Source organism: Antechinus flavipes, chromosome 1, assembly GCF_016432865.1.
Source record: "Antechinus flavipes isolate AdamAnt ecotype Samford, QLD, Australia chromosome 1, AdamAnt_v2, whole genome shotgun sequence".
Taxonomy (NCBI): domain Eukaryota; kingdom Metazoa; phylum Chordata; class Mammalia; order Dasyuromorphia; family Dasyuridae; genus Antechinus; species Antechinus flavipes.
This window is the reverse complement of record NC_067398.1, coordinates 682165930-682187206: the sequence shown is the minus strand read 5'-3', so window position 1 is coordinate 682187206 and position 21277 is coordinate 682165930. Positions and strand designations below refer to the sequence as shown.

General features: G+C 39.4%; 1 protein-coding gene across 1 annotated transcript in view; it reads right to left on the bottom strand.

Moving 5' to 3' along the window:
* The window catches only part of GALNT9 (polypeptide N-acetylgalactosaminyltransferase 9), a 277398-nt gene extending 256361 nt beyond the window's left edge, over nucleotides 1–21037 (bottom strand). The window contains exon 1 of the mRNA XM_051972578.1: nucleotides 20693–21037. Within this exon, the coding sequence (XP_051828538.1) occupies nucleotides 20693–20933 (241 nt within the window). The 5' untranslated portion in view covers nucleotides 20934–21037. The remainder of the gene's footprint in view (nucleotides 1–20692) is intronic.
* Between the last annotated feature and the right edge of the window lie 240 nt (nucleotides 21038–21277).

Sequence of the window (21277 nt, the reverse complement as noted above, 5' to 3'; positions counted from 1 at the left end):
TTTTTTAAAACTGAATTTTGATCACATTTCAAATTATTTAAGTAAAATTTTAAATTGAATAATTTTTAAATAAAAATTTGCATTTAAATTCAACAAGATGCAGTACCCTGTCATTTTGCATTGGTTTATGCACTAATTTTTGAATGACATCATACTGCCAGAATCATAGAGAACATCTTCTTGCTTGACCACCTTGGTCATCTGATATATCTCTACTAGACTATTTTTGTGAGGTCATGTTAAAACTGTTATGTATGCATCAAAACCTTATCTGTGTGGTCTTAAAAGCATACATGTAATCTTAAAAGTATACATGTAATCCTTTCAGTCACGAAACAACTGATGAAAGTTTTTACATCATCCAAAATTCCAAGTTTTATATCATCCAAAAATCACCTAGAGTGATACACAACAAAAATAGTGATTATTGTTGAAATTATAAATAATTAGTTTTACAATTTTTAAAATCTGCTGCTTATATCATCCTACAGTTATTATAGCTTAAAAGCATTATAGCAAATATTAGAATAGCCTGTAATAACAAATAGAGGGTAGTTTGGTAATTTGGTCACTAGCAGATGGTGGAAATCAGGAAGATTTTATGGAAAAGGCTGGGGCTTGAGCTATGTCTCTCAATTCTAAGAGGTAGAGGTGAGAGGGAGTACATTCCAGGCATATAGGATGGCAAATGCAAAAGCCATGAGAGATATTATGTGTGAGGAGGACAGTTTGTCTGAACCATAGTATATGGAAAGAGGAGTAGTATATTATAAATATATATTATAAAGTTGGAAAGACAGCTTTGGGCCAGGTTCTGAGGGACTTTAAAAGCTAGAGATGATTATTTTGAGTACTTTGTAGAGATTTAAATTATATCATTTTTGTTATTCAGTTGTTTTTCAATTCTATCTGACTCTTCCTGACCCCTTGTGGGGTTTTCTTTTGCAAAGATATTGGAATGTTTTGCCATTCCTTCTCCAACTCATTTTACAGATTAGGGAACTGAGGCAAATAGGGTTAAGTGACTTGCCCAAAGTCACACAACTAATAAGTGTCTGAAGCCAGATTTGAATTCAGGTCTTCCTGACTCCAAACCTGGCACTCCATTGTGTCAATTACCTGTGTGTGTATATATATATATATATATATATATATGTAAAATAAATCTATATTTCTATATACACATATATACATGTGCATACACACACATGTATATGTGTATGGATGTATATTGCATACATATATATGTGTGTACATGTAGACATATATTCACACATGTAAATGTACACTGTGTATCTGTATATATACCCATATGATTACATGCATATACATAGATAACACATAGAACTCATATTGACAGTATTAGCAATTATTATTACTTCTTAACTAACAATCTCCTCTAATAATTCTCCATAATATAGAGTTGACCAGAGATAATTTTTTTCATTTTAAATTATTTTTGTATATTTTCTTTAAAATTTATTGAATACTGAATTTTATTTTTTGATAGCTAAAAATGTTCTTATTTGTACCTTTGTATCCTAAGCACCTAACAGTGTCTGGCACACGTACGTGGTGAATAAATGCTTGCTGATATTTTTTGTCTTTATATCGTCTTCATTTTGGAATACATTCCTTTCTCCTCCTTTACAAAAAGATCAATCTTTTATAGCCAAGAATTTTTAAAAAGAATGGAAAAAAGCAATTCAGCAATATTAGCCAAACACTCAACCAAGCTTAACAGCATTATATGGTGGTTTCTACCCCAAGTCCTAACCATGCAACGAAAAGGAGGTGCATTTTCTCAGTTCTTCTTTGATGGCAAACCTAGACCTTGACTCTGTGTGCAATTCAAAAAGCAGCTTAGAGAATTTCCCAGAGCTGCAACTTTGAAGTCGATGCTTTCTGAGATTTCTTCCAATTTGGTGATTCTGCTGCTGCATTTGGATTTAGAAAACTTAGATTTGAATTTTGGCTCTGCCACTGACTCGATGTATGATCTCAAACATTTCTAGGAGTCATTTCCTGGTTCTTAAAATGGAGCTCATGATAACCACAATATTTATTTTGTAAAAACCAGCATTTCCTTGGAATTTCTAAAGCCAGATGAATAGGAAAGCACAATGGATAGAGTGCTGGATCTCAAGAAAATGTGAGATCAAATCCTGCCTCAGTTAGCTTCCTAGTGTGTGACCCTGAACAAATGACAAGGACATGTGCCTCAGTTTCCTAATTTATAAAACGAGGATAATAATAGTCTCCCAGGGCTGAAGTGAGAATCAAATCAGATAAGATTTGTAAAACAGTTTGCAATCTTAAACCGTTATGTAAATGCTAGCTATTATCCCCCATCTGTGGGCTGAGCCAGGAGTAGCGTACAGTTATAACTCTGCTGGGCGTAAAAAATTTAATACATATTTCCCTACTAGGAAAAAATATGGAATTGAGAATATCTGATGTGTTCAATGAAGGAAAAAATAAAAACATATTAGCTTGTCCCATACAATTCTCCATAAACTAGCTCTAATTTTATTTCATATTACTGTTTTTCATATACTTTTTGTTCTAAACTAGCCTGCTATTTATTCTCTATTCTCAGGGAATGCTGGCAAATGTTTAACACTCAGCTCTCTGAGCAGGGGTTGAGAGGGACTTGCACAGGACATTTTAAACGTTTCATCTGTTTCGTTAACATCTTCTGCATCACTTTCTTAAGTCTAGACAATCAATAAAACAATAAATCAACAAGCTATGATTTGTAGCACTTGCTAATTTTCAAAGTGCAAGTGCTCAAATTGAAGATTTTTCAGTTGATTCTCATCGAGCTGTCTTTAGCTTTTTCTTACCTATCTATACTCAACACTGTATCACTCACCTCAGTGTTTTTATTATTCAGGTATTTCCCATGTTGGGAATATACTTTCTCTTTCTTGTAGAATTCCTGACTTCCTTTAATCTATAACTTAGAGATTACCCCCAACAAGAAGTCTTTTCAGATCACTCCAATTAGAAGTATTCATTCCTTAGAACTACTTTGTAAAATTTTTTAATTTAATTACTTGGGGATAGAAAGAGAGAGAGGGAAAGAGAGACAGACAGACAGAGACAGAGAAATAGATACAGACACACACACAAAGGCAGGAAGGAAGGGGGAAAGAGAGATAGAGAGAGACAGAGTCAGAGAGAAAGAGAGACAGAGACAGAGAAATAGATACAGACACACACACAGAAAGGGAGGAAGGAAGGGGGAGAGAAAGACAGAGACAGAGAAATAGATACAGACACACACAGAAAGGGAGGAAGGAAGGAAGGAGGAGGAGAGAGAGAGAGAGAGAGAGAGAGAGAGAGAGAGAGAGAGAGAGAGAGACTCAAAGCTCCTTGAAGACAGGTCCCCATTTTTCTCTTTGAATCCTCAATACCCAGCATAATACCTTGTTTGTTGAACTAAATTTAAAGGATGTTCAAGAAAGATATAATGGAAAGATGTTGGGTTTGGATTCAGAAAAACTGGGCTAAATCCCAACTTAGTTTCTGTGTGACCTTAGGGAAATAATTTCTCCTTTCTCAGACTCAGTTCCTTAGCTCCAAACTTAAGGGACTAAACTAAATGGTTCCAAAGTTTTTCCCAGATTTAAATCCATAATCCTATGATCTCCTTCCTACCAGTCAGATAATAGAGGCTCCCTTAAGATCTTGTCAACAATTTGTGTAGTACAATGGGCAGGATCCTGGACTGGACATCAGGAGACCTGTGTCATGTTCCATCTCTGCCACAAACTGATGCTGGGTAATCCTGGTCAAGTTACTTGCCCTCTTCTAAATTCATGTTCCTTATCTGTAAAATAGGGATACTAGTATCCATCCCAGAGAGTGTTTATGAGCATTTGATAAGGTACTGGATGGGAAAATGCTTTCCAAATTATTAGTTCTATGGAAGGATAAAATAATATTGTTGTCTAAATCTAGGTTTTCCTAAAATGAAAGGCAGCGTGGTATAGGGAAGAGTTCTATACTAGAAAATTGAAGACCTGGAATTGATTCCAAGCCCTGACATTTATTAACTGAGAAAGCTACTTAAACTTTCTGTGTCTCCTTTGCCTTATATAAAATGGGCATAATTACAAGTCACTATCTCCTTAGCTTTGAAAAAACACTTCACTTTGAAAAACACAAATATTATATCTCATTTGCTTCTCACAACAGCCCTGGGATTGGGGGGTAAGAAGCTAGTATTATTCCAGAAGAGCTTCCTTTGTATCTCCAGCAGTTACCACAATGTTTCAGCTGTTCAATCATGTCTGATTCTTTAGGGTTTTCTTTGTAAAATGGTTTGCCATTCCTTTTTCCAGCTCATTTTTACAAATGAGGAAACTACAGCAAAGTGGAATTAAGTGACTTGCCCAGAGTCGCACAGCAAGTGTCTGATATGAACTCAGGAACATGAGTCTTCCTGACTCCAGGTTCCCCACTCTATGTACTATCCCTACTTGCCCTGATTGATTGATTTGACCAAGGTCAAACATCAACAGTTTGTATTTGAGAAAGATTTAAATCCACATCTTCTTGACTCCAAGTCTATAATGCTGTACTCTACCTCACAAATATTGGGGAGCAGTGAAGACAGCATTGAATTTGAAATGAGAAAACCTAGGTTAAAATCACAACTCAGCCATTTCCTACCTGAGTAATCTTGGGCAAATCTCTTAATCTCTGATTCCAGCTACCTCATTTATAAAAGTGAGGGGAGCTTATGGATGAAGCTTATGGAAGGGCTAAGGCCCTTCTGGTTTTGAATCTCTGATACCACTTTATATAATCATGGAGAAAGGGGGCATCTGAACAACTTAACATGATATAGAAACATCAGCTAATATTACTTGGGGGATATGGGTACGGTCAATCCCTTTTGATGAAGCACATTAGGAGTTTGCTCTAACAACACTCTGTGGATACCCAGTATCACATAATCTTGCCATTATTATCTCCTCGGCCAGATGCAGATCTGGCTAGAGCATGACATCTCCCATTTCCAAAATGCTTTGGAGAAATCATTCCCTATTTTCATGGGACCAGCTTGGGAATCCATTCCTCACAATCTCATGCCTGCGTGGGAGCTGTAAAATGCTTGCAGACTCTCCACTATGACTCCTCTGGGGATATGGCAGCAAGGGCAACCCACGGGATGGGTGTGTGCTAGGATATAAAGTTGATTTTCTAGGAAAGCAGCTCAATGACACATCACAACAGCTCCTCTCTCTCTCTCTCTCTTTTTGCCTCCACACTGTGAAATAAATGCATCTCTTAAGTACCTTTTAAACCATCCAGCAAATGAGTTTCTACATTCTGGGAATGACAATTAAGGGTAAAAATTGTTAGAAGTCAGTTAACATAGATGATCCTTGAAGGCAGCTCTTCCAAGTAATCTCCAAGTTTTGACAGTCTGAAGTCCAAGGCAAATTGGAGTCAGTCTTGACCAGGCACAGTGATAACCAATATAAGCTCAGTGGCCATCCCCAGAGATTACGATATCTGCACCCTCTTTGCGAGACTGTTTTTATTGTGCTTTGTTATAAGAGAGAAATATGACAAAGCCAGTTATGGGATTTGAGATTCAAAAAATCTCAGAATAAGAAACCATCTGAGTTAATTTGTATCTGACTAACAATTCCCTGCAGAACACCCCCAACTGGGGACATTTTCTTAAAGTAATGGATTATTCACTACCTAGCAAGGCAACCCACTCCTAATTTGGGTAGCTCTTATTATTAGAAAGTGTTGGGAAAGCTGGATGCTGCAGGAGTTAGAGCACCAACCCTGGAGTTCAAATCTGGCTTCAGTCATGGGACACTTAATCACTATATGACCTTGTGTGAGTCACTTAACTCTGATTGTCTCAGAAAAAAAGTCTCTGAAACCTCCAACCATTGATCCTACTTCTTCTCTCAATGACTGTATAGTTATCTTGAGCTTCCCAAGTAAAAAAAATTCAGAATCTCAGCATTGAAAGGAACTTAAGAGTTAACTTGTAGCCTAGCTACATCTGCAAGAAGAGAGCTCTGGGATAATAAGGATAGACCAAAAGAACTGCTAAACATTTTCATCAACTGGCCCATCTCTGTCTCTTGTCTCACTCAGCAGGGCTCTCCAGTGAGAATATGAGAATCACCAAATTTCAGAGTTTGAAGGGTCCTCAGGCGATCCAGATGAATTTGACGATGACCAAGAATCTTTTCTCCAGCATCCCTAGCAAGTGGTTATTCAGCAGAGCTTAAAAGACTGAAGATGAAGGGGAACTCACTGTCCCCAAGGTAGCCTATTCCCTTTTATTCAGAAGTTTTTTCTTTATATCAATCCTAAATTCACCTCTCTTCTATGACAAAGGGATCTTTTCTTCATCAGGTAAAGTATCTCTGTTCTTTTGCTGTTTCAACACAATCTAAGAATTCTGAAGACTTGGTTATGTAAATGCAGAAAGATTTATTTTTACCCAGTTTCTTGTGAACAAAGGATAAAGTACCCTTTCAGAAATAGCACCAAGCCTTTGGGATATGCAGATGGCCCAGGAGAATTATACATGCAATCCCTTTACTTTTGCCCTCCATAGAAGGGAAGGGAATTATGGGTGATGTGGTAGAGTAGAGACAGTTTTCGATTTGGAGTCAGAGGAACTGTCTGGTTTGTGGTTTATTCCATGTGTTCTTAAATAAGTTACTGAATTTCAGTTTCTTCAACTGTAAAATGAAGTGGATAGACAAGATTATCAATCTTGGAGTCCCTTTTAACTCCACATCTGTGATTCTATGATCTTAAATGTCTCTTTTTATCTCTAAATCTGTGTCCTTTGAATTAATTTTTAGGAATATCATTGTTCATTTTTTGGGAAGTCCTCAGATGGGCCTTTCTATATCAAGTTCACTTCCTCCTTTCAAAGATCATATTGGAAATAAAATATCTATTTATCCCTATGCCTCAAGCAGAGATGAAACTTGGAACTTTTGTACCCAAGCCAAACCAGGCCACCAGCATGAGAGATACCCTCAGTCTCCACTGAGGACAGATACTGCCCTTCCGGAGGTGGTGCCAGAGACCTGGGGACTTTGGTGCCATGGCTGGAAACACCTGGGTACCATAAGACTGTTGGTGGGGAGATGACTATCCCACCAGGATTTGGGCAAAGTAGTTTCTTGGTCTAAGCTTGCAGGTTCTTCCTTCATACAATGGGAATCGGGCCATCTGGTACCTCCCTGTTTTATCTCAGAATTCATAGTAACTATGTGCCAGCAGTACTTGTTTCTTCACACAAGAAATCTAAGGAGATTTCTGGGTGGGTGGAGCTAGCTCCCTTGTAGCCAAAAATTTTGGGGGGAGGGAGATGCAAAAGAGGTTGAAGTCACTCCCCACAACCCCACCCCCAATATCACATTAGAGCTATAAGAGACCTCAGGGCAAAGGCTAGCCATAGTGCCATCACTATTCCCCTTGGTAAGAAAGTTTGAGAAACTGGAGATGGCAAATGCTTTAAGGGAAAAAAGAGTTCAAAGGATGGGGGAAGCAGAGACAAATTCACGAAGGGACGGTTCTCCAGCAGGGACTCAGGATTCTGAATGACTCTCTTTCCTGCCTTATTCCACTTGAAGTTCCTTTTTCTCCAAAATTCTTCTATCAGAGTGAACAATGTTGGGAAGCAGCCCCTTCGTCATAGACCTGGAGAAGTGTTTCCCCCTCTATGGAGTAACTTAGGTTTTGTCCTTGCACCTTGGGGCAATTAGAAGATACAGTGAATAGAATACTGAAAATCAAGAAGACCTGAAGTTAAATCCCACCTTATACTTTTGCTGGCTGGGTAACCCTAGTCAAGTCACTTAATTACTCTCTTCCTCATTTTCCTCATCTATAAAAGAGGTATAATAATAGCATCTATCTCCCAGGTTGTTGTGAGGACAAAATGAGAGAAAACAAAACACTTTGGAAACCTTAAAGCTCTATGTAAATGCTAATCATCATCATTATTACCACAGAGCCTTTTTTCTTCATGACCCATAAAGCAGAAAGAGTACTCATTCTAGATTCAAAGAACCACGGTCCAAATCCTATCTCTGATGCTTACTCCCTGGGTGACTCCAGGCAAGTAATTTATCCTCTGGTCTTCAGTTTCTTCATCTATAAAATGAGGGAATTGTACTTTAGGGTCTTTGAGCTCATAGCCAGCTCTATGAACCTATGATCCATTTAGCCAATCTGACTGCCCAACCCCAGGGCTCTGGGATATGGAAGATGCGAAAAGCTGGAAAGGACACAAATTCTAGATGCCCAACGAGGGACGGACCTCCAACCAGATCTAAGTTGTGATCTCCTTTCTGTGTTTTGAGTAGTCAGTCCTCAGAACATTAAGGAGCCTGACTGGTTAAGTCTTAACCAGAGTTGTGCCTCTATCTACAACTCAGGTTTTGCCAAATAGTTGTAATCTCAGCACTCTATCCTCCTGGCTGAGAAGCTGGAGCCTGGAGTCTGAGTGATCACTGGCAGTTCTTTTCACAGGTACAGATTGTAATTCCTTTCCGACTTGCTGCAGATGATCTTCATGACATTCTGGAGCCAACAGAAGTTATCGGTCTTATGATAAGCTTCTTGGGATCCAACCAAGTCCCTCCTCAGACAATGGACTACCATCATGGGACCCACACCTCAAAGCCTGCAAAGTTCTGAATGAGCTGCCAGAGATATTCCTCAACTGGCAATGCCTTTGAGACTCTGAGGTCACTTCTGTACCTTGAATAGGTTTCTGAGACTAGTCTGGCAGAGAATCATCCATTTACTTAAGTGAAAACTAGAGTTATTTTAGTCTACCTAAAGAGGTCTCAATTTAAGTGATCACATCTAAGTACTAATAGTCTCCCAAGGGCAATGTTCCCAGTTATCAGTGTGGCTCTACTGTTTGGTGCAGGAGAAGGGGGAGGGAAAACTTTTGGAATAATGGAGAATGGCTCACATCATCTTACTTGGGAGCCTAGAAGTTGGAGAGACTGAGGAGATGCATGGTGAGTGAAACTAGAATGCAAATCCCAAATCTTGGGCTTGACTAATAGGAAGGTGGCATAATGGACATGGCATTGGACATGGAGTTGGAAAGATCTGGGTTCAAATACTTCCCTGGACACTTACTAGCTGTGTGATTGTGTACTTTTCACTTTCTTTCTCTGGATTTCAGTTTCCTTAGAGCCATGGTCCCTGTTGTTCTTTCCAATCTTAAATCTATGATCTTATGAATTTATGGAAAGAGAAATAAAACAATGAAAACAATTCCAATGGGATGGCCTTCTTTTCTTCTCATTCTCAGGAAATCAAAAGTTCTGCCCAATTGGGGATTTGACTAGTTTTTACGTTCTATAGGAAATCAATAGCAAGAAAATCAATTGTAGGGCAGCTAGATGGTGCAGTGGATAGAGCACCAGCCCTGAAATTAGGAGGACCTGAGTTCAAATTTGATCTCAGACACTTAATGCTTCCTAGCTATCTGACCCTGGGCAAGTCACTTAACTTGCTAACCCTCACCCCCCAAATCAATTGTGATATCAATAGAGAAGGGGATGGTAAAGTTTATTGTTTCATAAAGTCTTTTCAAGAAATATTAACAGAATCATCCTGTAGGAGGCTTAAAGAAGGAGAAATCTGGCTTGAATGAATAATTTTTTAAAAAGTATTTATTAAACACTTATTATATGCTAAGCATTGTGCTAAATACCAGGGATAAAAGCAGAAAAGTCATTTAGTCTTTGCTCTCAAGGAGCTAACATTCTTATGTTTGAATCTAAGACTTTCTAGCTATGTGATTGTAGATGAGTCATTTAAGCTCTTTAGACCCAAGTGCCATGTTTAACTTCACTCATACTTCACTTCAGACACCTTTCCTTTTTTTCTCTATTCAGAAAACTTTCTCCTTTTTGATATCTACCTGTTTTCCAGTGCATTTACATGTGTTGTGTTCTCCCATTACAACGTAAGTACCTTGAGTGCAAGACTATCTTGTTTGTTTATATTTATATTCCTATCTTTAGCTCAGTGCCTTATATATTTTAAGTGCTTAATAAATGTTCTATCTCCATCTATTTAATATCTTTATCATTCTATCTAACAATCTATCAGTTTAATAATTTATCACCATCAACCTCTTTATCTAATTATCCATTAGTCTTTTCAACTATCTTTCTAATGATCTATGTCTATCTAAAAATCTATTGATCTCAAACAATCTGTATGTGTCTATCCATCCATCTACTAGCCAGCTAGCTAGCTGTCAGTCCTATCTATTTAATAATTATCTATGCCAGTCTGTCTGTTTAATTATTCATCTGTTTGTCTATCTAATAATCAGAAAGTCTACTTAAATAGCTATCTATCAAAAGAGAATTAATCAATAATTTATCAATCATTCACTATGTGTCAGCAACTCTTACTGAGGTTGTAAAGACAGACATGAAAAAAGCCCTACCCTTACGAAGCTTAGATTCTGCCAGAAAACACAACATATATATCTATACATATCTAAAATAAGTTCATTCAAAATATACACAAAATTAATACAAATATATTTTGAGATGGAAGCACTGGCAGCTGAGTGGGATCAGAATGTACAGCAATGGGCGCAGAAAGTATGATCCACGAGTGCCCCAAATTACTGGTATATCCTGGGGCAAGAATTGCCACTGACCTTTTCCCTTTCCCCTATGGTGATTGAAAACTTGCAAGTTGCATGTCCAATGAGAATGTGAGTGAATTGACTTTCTTGGAACTGTGAGGGAAGGAGATCCTTTGGGGGAAAGTTCAATGGTAATGCTTAGATATTCTGGAAGAGCCAGCTAACTCACCATTATGATTACACTGTAGGTACAGACAGTTATTGTGAAAAGCACATGAGATAATGTGTTCAGATCTACAGATCTACAGCTTACAGAGATTTTAGGAACCATCTAATTCAATTCTCTGAGTTTACATATGAGGAAACTGAGTTTATATATGAGGTGAGGGCAGCAACTTGCCTATAGTAAAAGCATTAAGCAGCAGGGCTAGCTTGAACTCAAATTCTCTCACAGCACCTTCAAACACCATGCAAATGAAATAATATTTGTGAAGCATTTAATACAGTACCTGGTATATAGTAGGCATTTAATAAATGTTTATTGTCTTCCCTTCTTCTTCCCACATAAATGTTAGTTATTAATATGGCAATTGAAGCCCTGTAGCTATTTCTTCTGTGATAGCAATTTAGGATTCCTAACTCCTGATTTCCAGCCAGGAAAAAAAAGACCAAAAAAAATTGGACCTTGGAAGGCACACTTGGGGGAAGGATGAAGGCAAAGATTGATAAAATGCATATGGAACTGCTCCATGTCCTTGGTTAAGCAATTTAGAGAATGAAATTCCCTTAGGGGAATGGAAAACTTTCCAATCAAGTTGACTACTGATCCCAAGTCAAATAAATTGAAAATCTTTTCAGAGATTAACTTCCTTCTCCTCACAAGAAACTGACAAGGAAACTCCTTGGGGAATCAGGCATATTTATCTTATCTATAAGCAAAACAGTTTCTAAGGATGGCCAGCAAGATGACTGTGCCCAATAGATGTTCTGTAAGTGCCTAGGGATGGATTGGTGATGACAATCAAAAGCCTTCCCTATTTGAATAGTCCTGATTTAATCCCTTATCTCTATCTGATCTTCAGACATTATTTTCTCTCTCTGTTGGATGGATTGCTCATAGCATTTAGAATTGGAAGGGGCCTGAGAGTTTTCTCATTTTACAGAAGGGGGAATGGTTTCAGAGAGGCTGTGTCTCACTCAAGGTTGTATAAGTAAGAAGTAAAGCCAGCTTTCAATACCAGGTTTTGCAATGCAGAAAGTAGCAACTACAGATTTTTGCCCTCTTTGTGTCCAAATCAAACTCTGAGGTCATTTTAGGTCATACACTATTAGCCCAAACCAGATGAGCTTTTACCTTTCCCTCGTCCTTTTCTACTGCTCCAATTCTTCTGTCTCCAATTCTTTCCCATCTCCCTCTTGTGTCTTGAGATCCCATAAACTCTGAGATTTCATGACTCTCTATTTCTGCTTGGATGCCTAAAAACCGAAGAATAATCATTAATGGTTCCAAGTCAACTTGGAAGAAGACCTCTACAAGAACACATGCAATGGCTTTGGAATACAATAATGAATTGGCTAAAGACAAAGATATCATGTTCATCAGATTTATAGATGACACAAAACTGGAAGGAACGTGTCATAGACTGGATGACAGGATAAGAATCCAGGCTAGAAGCAGGACCAAATCGAATAAGATGCAATTGAATAGAGTTAAAATTAAAGACTTGCCTTTAGATTTGCAAAATGAGGAAAGCATTGCAAAATAGTGAGTCATCTGAAAAAAAATCTAGGAATTCCTTGATGTGGATTTATAGCATGATATGGAAGCCCCCAGACTGATGAGATCTTAGGCTGTATTTAGAGACATAGTTTTCAGAACTAGGGCTATGACAGTACAATAATATTCTTTCCTAGCCATCCTACCTTTGGAACATTATGTTTCATTCTGACCACTAAATTTTAGGGGAAGTATTGATCAATTGGAGAATGACAACCAGAGCAATGAAGGCACCAAGTTTATGACTTAAGAAGATCGTTTGAAGGAATATTTAGCCTGGAGAAGACTCATGGGTAGCATGATAACTGCCTTCCAAAATGTGAGGGGTTGTCATGTGAAAGAAGGATTAGATTTGTTCAGCTTGGCCCCTGAGGGAAGAACTAGGAACAAAGGGTAGAAGTTGCTAAAAGGCACATTTAGACTTGATGTCAGGAAAATCTTCCAAGCCCCAAAATAGAATGGGCTGCTTTGGGAGGGAGGGAGTTTCGGCATCATTGAGTCCTTTAAGGAAAAGCTGGATGGCCATATGAGAAGGATGCCCCAGTGGGGATACTTCTTCAGGTACCAGTAAGATTTCACAGCTTCTAAAGTGCTTTCCAACGTTGAGACTTAGTGATTCTGAGATTTGGTGGGTTTTGCATTAAATCAAATACACTCTTCATTTGGAAAGAAGTTGTTGAATTGGGCCAATTGCCTTCACAAGTTGCTGGCAAGCTAGTTGGCTTTTGGCTCCCTGCCTTGGCTGGCTTGGGGTTCTTTCCTTCCAGCTAAAACATCAGGGACAGCCTCACCCCTTGTACCTTCCATTGCTCTCCACTAAGACTTCTTAGTAAGACTCTGATACTGACCAGATGAATGACCTTAGCTAAGTCATTTCTCCTTTTTAGAGTTTCAGCTTTTTTTTAATCTGTAAAAGCATTGAATTAGAAAAATTTTGAGTGGCCAACAGAGGTCTGCCAGCCAAATGCAGCACAGCCTGCCTGATTTCAGGATACAGTTTGAGATTTTTAGTAAAAATATCATTGCATATGTGTGGATGGGAACCAAAGGTTACTAAATAGCCTGTCCACTGTAATTTGTGTTACATGTAGGTGATTTTTCTTAAGTGTAATCCTGGAGAGCTCCAATTGTGTTTTTAAAATACCACATAAATACATACACATATATTATATGATTCACTATTGAACAATTTGTCTGTTGTTCAGTGATGATATATTCTATGGCTCACTTATCCTCAATAAACTCAATTATGATCACAAATGATGAGGCCTCTTCTAGTCCAATGCCTTCCTTTTACAGAAGAAATAGAAGCTCAGAAGGTTGGAGGACTTCCTCAAGGTCAGTTGAGGTTCAAATTCAAGTTGACTTCAAATCTAGTGCCACATTAAACCATTCCAATATTCACTTGATCTAACTCTCAGAATTATTGTGAAAAAGCTTTTAGTTAATCTTTCAGTGTTGTAGGAATTCATCAATAAGCATTCATTAAATACTTAATATATGTTAGGAATTGTGCTAAATGCTGAGGATACAAAGAAAAATCAAATCCCAAGGTTTGTTGGGCATGCGGATTTGGCCAGGAGTAAGGTTCATGGATGCATGGGTTTTACTGACTTTGGACAAACGGTCCTAGTGAATGTCAGGGCAAGGGAAAGGGGAATTAGTCTAGGTTTGCCCCACAGTCTAGTTTGGGAATCAGTAAAAATGCAGTAGAGACATGCGAAATATCTAATGCAATAATCTATGGAATGTCTTAAGAATAGGGACATTTTTTTTTGCTTCAGTTTGTATTCTTAGCTCTTAGCACAATTCTAGTACATAGTAGGTACTTAATAAATAATTGCTGCTTGCTGATGGCCTGGAAATTGATATCCTTATCTTGTCTTTATTCCACAGACCTAGCCTATTGTCCTAGTCTATATTCACCCCAAAACACATTGAACAGGCAACCTGCAAAGTTTTCCTGGCCCATGCATACAAAGGTAGCATGAGATAGAGAGGTAATACTCATAACATTTAGTATTTACATAGTACTTCAGGTTTGCAAAGCACTTTACAAAGTTGTGATCCTCACAATAACTCTGTGAAATAGATGTTATTATTGTGAGGTGACTGAATTTGCAGATAGCTATATTTAGACTTGCTGTCAATCAAAGACTTCTTAACAAGGAGAGCTATTTCCAAATAGAAGGGCTACATTGTGGATTAACCTTCATTAGAGGTCTTAAAATAAGTTGGATGATCCTATTCTGGGTGTGTTATGCTAGGCATTCTTTTTCCGATATAAGTTGGGTAAGTTGGTTGCTAAAGTCCCTCGACTTGGAGATTCTGTGAGTTGAACATGGATAGGTCACTCTACCTCTTGGACAAAGTTGATGACATTGCAAATTGAGAGACCCCTTTCTGCTACTGTCTTCAAAAAAAATCAAATTTGTGATTTATTCATAAAATTTATAAAACACTTTACTCACAATAGTTCCCAAAGGAATATGTGCTCAGAATTACTATTCTTATTTTTATAAATGAGGAATCTGAGAGTTAGAAAGGTGGAGTGAGATTACACAGTTAAAAATAGAGAAATTAGGACTCAATCCTAGATATTCCTGACTTTGACTCCATTGTCTTTTCTACTATATCAGGTTTCCTAGATCAAAATGCTCTTCTCTAGTCAAAACTCCCCCATGTATGCTCTCTCTTTTTATTGGACTATAAGTTCCTTGAAGGAATGGGTTATTTTCTTTTTTACCAGGAATATAGTAAGTGCTAAACAACTGCTTTTCATTGATTTACTATTTAATTATTCATAATTCATTCATATCATACTGTGCACCATCAACTGAAGGAAAACGTCTCTCACATTTCTTTCTGGACACCATCTTCCTCCAGGGAAGGTTTCTGACAGAGAAGAAACTAACAAGAAAAATCAGCAGAGGACAGTATTTCTTTTCTGCCTTTTTAGGTCTAAAATTTGGCCCATTTAGAGTCCTAAGGTTGTGATACCTTCCTTACTGATCCCAAAGTGGTGTAGCCCTTTGAATTTGGTAGCCCTACCTTCTCTATGAAGTCTTCCTTCACTAAGACAGTTACCAAGGATCTCTCCTTCCTCTAATCTCAGTTAACAGTTACCACATGAACCACATGAAATTGTAAGCCTCTGTGTAATGCTTTCTCTGTATTAACCTCAGTTGCCCAGCTATGGTGTAGGTGCCTTGAGGGTAGCTTTACAGGATTGTGATGACTCTTTAAGGGATTGTGGTGGAGCCCAGAGAGATTGTGCTTTGCCTAGAGTCCCCACAGCTAGTGATTGTTTGAAGAAGGATTCAAACCTAGGTTTTCTGATTCCAAATCTTCTTTTTCTACTTTGATTTTCTTGCATTTGTTTCACTTTTATAAATGTAAGTTTTCTTCATGTTTTTAACTTCTTTAAACACATATGCCAATGGGATCTCTGGATCAAGGGATATATATTTTAAGTTTTTAGGCATTCCAATTACTTTCAAGAATGACTGGACCAATTCACAGTTCCACTAACAGGGTAATAATATGCTTGTCTTCCTATAGCCCCCTAACATTATTTTCATCTTTTGACATTTTTGCTAATTTTCAAGGTATTGGGGAACTCTACAACTAATATATATATTATCAATAGCTAGATGGAGAAATCTTTACTATGATTTTTAATAGTTTGTAATTCTTTTGAGGATTTTAAAAAATCTTTTAGCCAACTATTCATTAGAGGAATGGCTCTTGGTCTTATATATTTGTCTTAATTTTGGAAATGTATTTTTAACAGAATTTTATCACAAGCATCCAATGGATTTTGCAGATACCACCACTGGGAACTAGTCTGCCACCATTCCAGTGCCATTGACACTTACTCCATGATCTCCTCTGCTCTTGCCTCCAGTCCAGCCATCCATGCCCAATTTAAATTCATAATGTATTTTGATCTTACCATTGATAAGGAGTCTCTAGGCAGAGCTACTTTCCAGTTATTTGCCGACTAAGGTTCAAAAACAGCAGGAAACTTCTGTTCTCTGAGCACTGAAGAGAAGGTATTTGGTTGCAAGAGGTGTTGCTTTTACAGAATCATTAGTGGTTTGTGTACTTACTATCATAGTGATCTCATATACCATAATGGTACTAAAGGCTAATCTATCTATAGGGACAAATTTGTGGATAAGGGCTTCATGTTTTGTCTAAGACACAGACTGTTATCAGTTATATATGTGTGTGTGTGTTTGTATATACACATATGTGTATACATACACATATATGTATACACTCACATGTGTTTGTGTGGCTAGATGGCTAGTTCAAAGGAGATATGAACTTTGAAGAAACCATGGAATATTTTGATTGCAGAATGACAAGATCAAGAAAAAGAAGATCACCATTCTTGTCTGTGGACAATTCTCATAAGTTTTGTTTTTCAAAGGGTGGGTCTTAACCACCAAATCATTCCCCTGTAGCTAGGGAGAGAATTCTCTCAACACTCCAGTTTGATTTCAAACCCTATAATCCTTGTACTCTCATTTAATACAATCTCTTTGAACTTCATTTCCCCTTTTTTCCCATGTCAGGGTCAGACTAGAAGTTAGAGTTGTTGTCAGGCTAGAAGTTAGAGTTATGATTAGCATTATGAAATTTAAAAATGAAATGAACAAAAATAAAAGATAATCAATGAACAAATTCCTAATCAATAGTTCTCCTTTTTACTCTAGTTGCATTGATTTTTTTTTCATGCAAAATCTCTTCAATTTCATATAATAGGGATGCTCTATTTTATCGTTGGATTTCTCTTCTTTCCTTTGTTTCACTAGAAATTTCTTCCAGACAGACATGGCTATGAAAGATAGTACTATCCATTTTCTTCCATGTTTAATGATGTGAATGTTTATATTTAGGTCATTTTTTCTTTTAGGATTCAGAAGAGGTGAGGGTGCAATTGTTGCAGCATTTTGGAAATGTGGATGTGGTCCCAAAAAGTCCCCCATCCTAAGGGGGATAAGTCAAAGCATATGTGACTCTAAAGAAGAGTCTTGAGAGTAAGGAACTCTACCTGTTTGTTTCCTTAATATTTTTCACTGGGTAATCTTTCAAACAATGACCTGAATTCTTACAGTTTCTTAGGAGAAGCTCTCCATGCTGGATAAAGAGAGAGAAGATTGGGTTACTCTCTCACTCTTTCACAAAGCCAATGGTTTCTTCCTATTAGAAATTTAGAGCCAAGTGCCTGGGTTTTCCTGTCATTAGACACTTTGGGTCCTTCTCACCTTGAAGGATGAGGGAGGGAAGCCCTTAGCAGCCGAGCGCCAGTTATCATGATGTTATACAACCCCAGCATGTTGCCAATGTTTTTATATAATCCTCTAGTTCTCCCCATAAAACAGCCCATAACACCCTGGCAAATAGATTTCAACGGAGCTGCATGCTCTTACAGGCATACACTGTTCTGCGGTGATGAGTCACATTGATGAAATAGCCAAGATTAAGCTCCAACTCAACTTTTCCGTTTCTACTATCCTCTTCCTCCCCCACCTTAGAGGAATAGAAAAGGACAGAAAAAACATAAGCCTCATTATGAAATCACTTCAGAAGGATGTATATGATGAGAAAGAGCTTATGAAATAAGGATGATGCCCTATGCTCTGTCAAAGAGAATTTTGGAAGACCACATAAAGATTTAAACAGCCCAGCATGCAGGTATTGGGGGGGTTCATATATCTGAGTGAAAATTCTGTTCTAAGACTTCTGGGGAAATGAGCCCACCAAGGGTTCCTGCCCTGGTTTAACTAAACATGCCAAGGGTTCTTGCCCAGTCTTAACCAGACCCACAGCAAGGGTTCTTAATAATTTTTGTGTGCATCACAGATCCCTTTGGCAGTCTAGCAAAGCTTATGGCCACAGTTTTAGAATAACGATTTGAAATACATAAAGCAAAATATGTAAGGCTATGAAGGAAACTAAGTATTCTGAAATGTAGTTATCAAAATTTTAAAAAATTAAGTTCATGGACCTCTGTGCTAAGGTTCTGGGTTCCTGCCCTTACCCAAACCACTAAGATTTCTGGCTCCTGACCTCATGAGGCTCATTAAGAATTATGGCTCCTTCTCTACCCAAATTCCCTAAGGGTTCCAGTCCTGTTATGAATGGTTCCATTAAAGGTTCCATTAACCATACCCATCAACAGTTCTTACCTTGCTATAACTAGACCCCCTATAAATTCCCATACAAACTTCACCCAGAGTTACTGCCCTGGCCAAATTGGACCCACTGAAGGTTTTCTACAGAGGTTTAGTGATACCCAATAAAGGTTTCTGCATAGGTCAAATAAAATCTTTCAAGGACTACTGCCTTAACTTAACTAGCCACAATATAGGTTTTTGTCTTTTCTAAATGTATATGACATGAGTTGACCATGGTCTTACTAATTCAGGAGCTGTTAATCCTAAAGGATCTATAAATAAATTTCTTAGAATATGTGTATTTTAAAGAAATTTTGAGAACTGTTTCATTAGAATTAATTTTTAAATATTTTATGCAGCTAAAATATTCTGAATAGTGGTACATAGACTTCACCAGCTTGTCAAAGGGGTTCATGATATAAAGAAGGTTGAAAATTCCTGCCCTAAGAGGTCCTGCCCTCTATTCCAGAAGGAAATACAATATAGAGATGGCATAATAGGAAAAGTGCTTTATTTATGGTCAGAGAACAAAGATTCAAATTCTGGTTTCTCCATAGACTGTGTGACCTTGAGCAAACAATTTCATCTCTTGGGTCTTTGTTTCCTGATTTGTAAAAGGACTAGATGGCCTCTGAGTTCCCATCCAACTGGAAGACTAGCATCCTCTATTTCCTGGACTCCAGCAGAAAAAAGTATCATGGCAAGCTCCAGATTAGGAGTCTCTGCCTCCCCAGGGGGAGCTCCCAGACAGCTCCCTCCTACATTGCTCTGTTGATGTTACTGTATGGGGGAAACTTGCAGGTAGGAGACAGCCCTTTTCAATTTTTCTGGAGCTATCACTACAGAAAACTGCTAATAGTGTACACACACACACACACACACACACACACACACACGTACACACACACAAACTTTCCTCCTTCCCTGGTGCTTCAGTACATCACAGAACCAGCAGTCTACCCCACCTCCAGCCCCAGTACCATCCCAGGGCCCCTTTCTCTTCTTGCAGCACAAAGTGGGGGAAGTGCAGATTTCCATCATATGGCCTTACTTGAGTGTGAATTACAGTGACACTAATACAGATTTATCTTCCAGACTGATCCTCCCCTAACCAATCGATGGAAGAAAGTTCAATGTCATTTTAAAGCTGAGTTTATAATGGATATTTCAAGGGCCCTGAAGCTTAAAGTCACTAGTGCCAAAGTAGCCTCATCTGGAGGCCTGCCTGCAGGTAATAATGTGCCAATCACCCACCTCGAATCTTTGGCTTTGAGTTTTTCTCCTCGGAGCCTGTTGTCCCATTCTTCCAAATTTTTTTTATTGAAGGTTTTCCTGATAAGACTCACAATGAGGACAGTTTGCAGAGAAGTGAGAAATGGGATTATGGGGTGGGAATGGGAGAAAGCAGTACATTCATTTTGGGGAAAATAAAAGGGAATTCGAGGGCCAGTTCTAAACCTGGAAACCCCCGAAAGCAATGGATGTCTCGCATACCACAATTATGTCTGCGTATCTCTCCATTCTTTTTTGTTTCACGCCCCCTCTTTCCACTTCCCGACTTTATCATTCCTTTGAAAGGCAGGCAAAAGGAGAGGGTAACTTGTCTCTCTAGCCTTTCACCTTATAAAGTGCTGACCAGAAAGGAGCATCTTTCTTCTCCAGATATCGTCCTTCCCTGCTATGAAGAATCCATGGGAACCATCTCAAAAGTTCTCCCAAGATGCCAATTTGAACTAAGCCCCGTTTCAATATTTATCGAGCAAATCAATGAAGAATTCGCATTTCAAGCAGAGACCTAAAAAGCACAGAAGCCACTTTCTTCCGTTCAGCTCATCTCAAAGATCGATTCTTTTTCTAGGAAGAGCTAAAAAGGCTCAAGGAAGTCTGGTGTCCTTTTCTCTCAACTACAGACCCGATCCCATCTATACCCAGGGAGCTGTCCCTGGTGCTTCTCCCCCTCACGCAACACAGGCGGGACAGTGCACCCGCGCCCCCTCGGGGTGGAGGTGCGCTCTCACTGCGCCCTTCCCGGACTCCCAGCCCCCTCCCCCGTTCCTCCCCGCCGCCGGCCTGGTCCCGCGCGCCGCTCACCATTGAGCTGGTTGTAGACCACCTCCTCCAGGTGGTCGAGCCGTTGCAGGATGGCCTCCCGGTCCAGGATCACACCCGCCCTGGTGTGCCGGCTGCGCACCCGGCGGTCGGCGCTACGCACGATCTGCACCAGCTCCTGGGAGCGGTCCTGCAGCCGGCAGTAGACGGAGAAGAGGATGATACCCACGAACACCAGGATGTTCACCGTCAGCAAAGTTTTGATCTTCCTGGCCACCGCCATGAACGCGGCTGGGGCGGGGGCTGCTTCACCCGCGGGGCATCCCCGCCTGGCCGCCGGCCGCCGCAGGTTCTGCGCGGCCAGCCACCGCGGGCACCATGGGCTGGCGCCGGAGTCCGCGCTGCGCCCGCTGTGCCCGCTGTCCGCGGCCGGACCCTGGACGGGGAGGGGCGGGGCAGGGAAGGGCGGAGTGCCGAGCTCGGGGAGCGCAGCCGGTGGGAGCTGTCCCCTTCAGCACCACTCTACGTTCCTCCCGCTGGCCCAGTCACACCTGCGGCCCCGGCCACCGCCTCTGGCCCACGGCCCGGGGGCTGCGCAGCTACAGCCTCCCGCCCGCCGAGCCGCTG